Source organism: Otolemur garnettii, unplaced genomic scaffold, assembly GCF_000181295.1.
Source record: "Otolemur garnettii isolate 467f Iridium unplaced genomic scaffold, OtoGar3 scaffold00179, whole genome shotgun sequence".
In the NCBI taxonomy this organism is placed as follows: Eukaryota; Metazoa; Chordata; class Mammalia; order Primates; family Galagidae; genus Otolemur; species Otolemur garnettii.
Window position 1 is genome coordinate 1466017 of NW_003852574.1, and position 5163 is coordinate 1471179.

Genomic DNA, 5163 nt, shown 5'->3' on the forward strand with positions numbered 1-5163 from the left:
CTGGGGATTCGAACCCGCCACCTTAAGTGTATGTGGCTGGCGCCTTAGCCGCTTGAGCCACAGGCGCCGAGCCAGGCTTTGATATTATAAGTGGATCCAAAACATGGTACAAGTGGATGAGGAGTTTGTGGGGAAAATGCTTTGGTCTGATGAAGCACAGTTCAAATTGAATGGAATAGTGAGCCAACATAATTGTGTGTATTAGGTTCCAGAAAATCCACATGTGGAAAAAGAAGTCTATTTACTGGGCCTCAATATCTAGTGTGGGCTGTCATTAGGGGACTAATTGGACCATTCTTTTTTGAAGGTCCTGTTACCGGTCAAGTGTACCTAGACATGCTATGCACATCCATTTTACCTGAAATTTGAACACTTTTGGGGGATGATCCATTTTACTTCCAACAAGATGGTGCCCCTCTGCACTTCCGCCAAGATGTGAGAGCTTACCTTGAGGAGAACTTGCTAGGAAATGGATAGGGTGAAGAGGTGTGGTTGAGTTTTCCCCGCGGTCTCCCTGACTTAACACCCCTTGACTTCTACCTATGGGAGACCTTACCTGATGCAGTGTACCATAGAAAACCAGCTACACTGGTAGAACTTCAGGAAGAAATTGAAAGGACATGTGTAGTGATATAAGTGGACACTTTGGTCAACACTGCTCAGGCAGTAGTTCTCTATAATCAGAAGTGTCTGGACATTGATAACCACTTTGAACACCTCTTATAATTGCAGAAGTCAAATGTGACTTTTATTTATCTTTTGTGATCAGCATATATGCAGTATTACAATTTTAATCATTTTTGCTTTGCTTAAAATGTGTATACTTTTTTTTGGCACCCTTTGTATTTTAACTAACTTACAGCAACCATGTGTCTATGCACTGGCATAGGAGTTAATGCAGTGGACAACGCTGGTGGTGACAGGACAGTGTAACAGATGTTTCATGTTCATTTTTTCATTTAATTCTCACAAATTTGGTATATTCCATTCTCCCATTTTGCAGATGAAGAAATGGGTTAGGTAATACCTCAAGTTCCATCATGTATGAGTAGCTCTGAACAAGGAGCCTGGTAACTTTTAGGTAAGGCGACTTTTGGAAAGTCACCTATCTCTTGAGATTTGATGTCCTGGTGTAACAGGCCAATTGGAGGAAAGGCCCATAGTAGAGCTGGTAAGAATGTTTGTTCTTTTATTGAGACAGAGCCTCAAGTTGTCCCCCTGGATAGAGTGCTATGGCATCACAGCTCACAGAAACCTCCAACTCCTGGGCTCAAGCGAGTCTCCTGCCGCAGCCTCCCAAGTATCTGGGACCACAGGTGCCCACCACAATGCCCGCTATTTTTTGGTTGCAGCCATCATTGTTGTTTGGCGGGCACAGGCTGGATTCAAACCCACCACCTTGGGTATATGTGGCTGGCACCTTAGCCACTTGAGCCACAGGCGCCAAGTCAGTTTGTTCTTAATGTATTTAATTGCACTGAACCTAGAGAAGGTTCTCAAAATTTGGCACAGAAGGAAGTATCTGTCAGTGTTGGGTGTTTTCGATGTATGTACCATAAGGAGATGTAAAGGAGGACTTTATGAAACTTTTGGTAAAAAAGGTTTTTTAGGGGCAGCACCTGTGGCTCAAAGGAATAGGGCGCAGGCCCCATATACCGGAGGTGGCGGGTTCAAACCCTGCCCTGCCCAAAAACTGAAAAAGAAAAACTTGAGACAGAGTCACACTATGTTGCCCTCAGAAGAGTACTATGGCATCACAGCTCACAGCAACCTCAAACTCTTGGGCTTAAGTGATTCTCTTGCCTCAGTAGCTGGGACTATAGGCTGCTGCCACAATGCCTGGCTATTTTTTGTTGCAGTTGTTTTAGCTGTTGTTCAGCTGGCCCAGGCTGGGTTCAAACCCGCCACCTTTGGTGTATGTGGCTGGCACCATAACCACTGTGCTGCAGGCGCCAAACCAGAAAAATTTTCATATGGGAGGAAACGTAATAATCTGGCAACATGCATAGAGCCCATACATGGTAGAGCAAGTTAACTCCTATTGACCAGTCTGCATGTCTAGCAATTGAGATCTTCATATTAGTAGGTCAGTTAAAAGTAACTCATTTTCCAGAAACTTTAAATAAAGATTTAATATTAAAAAAAATTAGGCTGGATGCAGTGGCTCATACCTATGATCCTAACACTCTGGGAGGCCAAGGTGGGTGGATTGCTTGAGCTCAGGAGTTCAAGATCAGCCTGAACAAGGGCAAGACCTTGTATCTACTAAAAATAGAAAAAAATTAACTGGGGTCATGGCAGTCACCTGTAGTCCCAGCTACTTGAGAAGGTGAGGCAAGAGGATTGCTTGAGCCCAAGTGAGATTGCTGTGAGCTATGATGGCATGGCACTGTATCCAGGGTGACAGAATGAGACTCTGCTTCAAAACAAAAATAGAGCCCGGAATCAGGGAAAGCTGGCAGGACCTGGCTCCGGGATTGGTGGGAGCTCCAGCCAGGATGATAGAGGTTGTTTACAATGACTGTCTGGGGAAGAAGGTCCGAGTTAAATGCAACACCAATGATGACACCATTGGGGACCTTAAGAAGCTGATTGCAGCCCAAACTGGCATCCATTGGAACAAGATTGAACTTAAGAAGTGCTACATGATTTTTAAGGACCACATGTCTCTATGGGACTATGAAATCCATGATGGGATGAACTTGGAACTTTATTACCAATACAGCAGAATTCCTTCTACCACACTATCCTCCTTTCCTCCCATGCCACCCACACTGGTATGGATGCTTGTTTTTAAAAACTCACATTAGCAAGATGGCAGCCGTAACAGCTTCTTTGCAACCAGGTGCAGTGAGACTGGGGAGAAAAGACTTCAGGCATCTCTGGCTTGTGGGCTCTGCCCAGAAACATCCCCTTGGGGACACAGGGAGACAGCAAGAGACTTCAGGACCCCAGGAGGAGGACAAAAGTAGTGGAGAATGGGCAAGTGGTTGCATTCGGGTTGTGGCTGCCACTGCTGTATCAACAACAGCAGTAAGATTCCAAATAGGAAAGTCCTTTCCTATGGGTTGTTTTGTTTTTTGTGGGCTTAGGAGAACTTGGGCAAGAGTGTGGATGACTTTTAAGCATTGGCTAAGGCCCTGGATTGTGCTGTGGAGCTGGAATGGAGCTAATATTCTTCAGCTGTGAGCCCATACAGCCATTGTGGAAGATCTGGCCCTGCAGGCTCTGCCCTCAGGGTCACAGAGCTAGGCTCAGACTGAGAGACCTTGGGCGAGTGATCTTGTGGACCGAGCAGGCCAAAGGCCAGGCCTGAAAAGCTGGGGAAGAGCAGAGGGTTCAGGGTTTGGTAGTAGAAAGGCTACCTTGCAACTTTGACCATCAGGGGCATACAGTGAGACTGGTTTTGGAGCACTGGACAAGTGGGTAGCCACTTCAGGAAAGATCCCAGCTATAAGTGCTTTCCTAGGAAAGCTTCTGCCTAGCCAAGGTTAACAGTTTAAAGTGTCTTTTAAGTGGACTGAGGAGAGATTTAGGCTTTCAACCCAGCAGGGTTTGAGAAATCAACAGGGACCTTTAGTCTCCATTTCATACAGTTATATCAGTATTGTGATTAACACCTCATACCCCAGAAGATCACCTGTTGCACAGACACCAGACAATAGTCAGCAAGATTTATATACTGCTTTTTTTTTAATGTCAACATTTTCCTTCTAGATTTTTCTTTCTTTTTTTTCTTCTTTTCTTTCTTCATTTTTCTAGTTTAAATATAATTTTCCATTGTTGCCCTCTTTAATAGTAAGAGCTTAATTTTTGCTAGTGTTCCTGCCCCTATTATTTGGTTTCCCCCCAATTTTATCCTGTAAGGCAGCAGTTCTCAACCTGTGGGATGTGATTGCTTTTTAACAATGAAAATACATTATGGCATTAGGAAGGTTGAGAACCACTGCCATAAGGTTTTCTGTTTGTTTGGTTTGGTTTGATTTTTAGTATTTTTGTCTTTTCTCTTTATTTGGAGACGGCTGACCTCAAAGGAACCACCCAACCCAGCACCCCCAGAGGTTGAGGGTTTTTAAGGGTGGGTCAAAGAACCCTACTGTACACCTTTATTACTCCTGTCTCCCTCTTTCTGTGCCTCACATCTTTTTGTCAGTATTCCCTTTTACTCACCCTGTCTCCTTTCTCTTTTTTCTTTTTCTTAACCTTTTTTCCCTTCTTGCTCTTCAATCTTCTCATCCTTTTGGTCCTGTACCAAAATCTTAGTCCAATGTCATGGTAAATTAAAGAGCAAGAGGAAGTGAAAGGAAAATTAGGGCAAGGAAACAGATAAAAGAAAACACTCATGAGGAAGAATCAGCAGAAAAATACTGGCAACATGAAAAACCAGTTCAGAGCAACCCCCAGCCCCCAAGGGACCAGGAGGTAGGTACTGCAGGGGATTCCACCTATAAAGAAATGTTATAAATGACAGAAGGGGAATTTAAAATATAGATGACGAAAACAATGAAGGAAATTGCTGATAAAGTGGAAAATAACCAAAAGGAAATCCAAAAACAGAATCAAATAAGAGATGAATGATATGCAGAATATAGAAAGGATATAGCAGAGCTGAAGGAACTGAAACAGTCACTTAGTCAACTTAAAGATGCAATAGAATCAACAACAGATTAGACTATGCAGAAGTAAGAATCTCAGAGATAGAGGACAAAGCTCTTGAGATAACTCAGATAGCTAAAGAGTCAGAAAAGAAGAGAGAGAAAGCAGAACATTCACTGGCAGAATCATGGAACTTTGTGAAGCATTCAAACATACGAATTATAGGTATCCCAGAAGGAGAAGAAGAATGCCCCAGGGGAATGGAAGCCATACTAGAGAATATTATAAATGAAAATTTCCAAATATCATCAAAGATTCTGACACACTCCTTTCAGAGGGATATTAGCCCCAAGTCACCTCAACACTAATAGAGCTTTTCCAAGACACATTTTGATGAACCTGTCCAAAGTCAAGACAAAAGAAAAGATTCTGCAAGCTACCAGTAGTAAGAGCCAATTGACCTACAGAGACAAATCCACCAGGGTGACTGCAGACTTCTCTAATGAAACTTTTCAAGCCAGAAGACAGTGGTCATCTACCTTTATTTTTTATTTTTTTTATTTTTTT

General features: G+C 43.0%; 2 protein-coding genes across 2 annotated transcripts in view; both read left to right on the forward strand.

Annotated features, from left to right (window-relative positions):
* Positions 1 to 5163, forward strand: part of CCDC36 (coiled-coil domain containing 36) — a 53889-nt gene that overhangs the window by 5462 nt on the left and 43264 nt on the right. The gene's annotated exons all lie outside the window — the stretch shown is intronic.
* On the forward strand, positions 2499 to 3125 carry LOC111728697 (ubiquitin-like protein 5). The gene is made up of 2 exons (XM_023519582.1): positions 2499 to 2777; positions 3093 to 3125. The coding sequence occupies exons 1-2, from the start codon at positions 2499 to 2501 to the stop codon at positions 3123 to 3125; spliced, it is 312 nt and encodes a 103-aa protein (XP_023375350.1).

Excerpts from the sequence above, each read along its gene's own strand:
- LOC111728697 (XM_023519582.1), top strand. The coding sequence starts at position 2,499 with ATGATAGAGGTTGTTTACAATGACTGTCTGGGGAAGAAGGTCCGAGTT. Across the intron at positions 2,778-3,092 it reads CTCCCATGCCACCCACACTG|GAGAACTTGGGCAAGAGTGT; the intron begins GTATGGATGCTT and ends TTGTGGGCTTAG.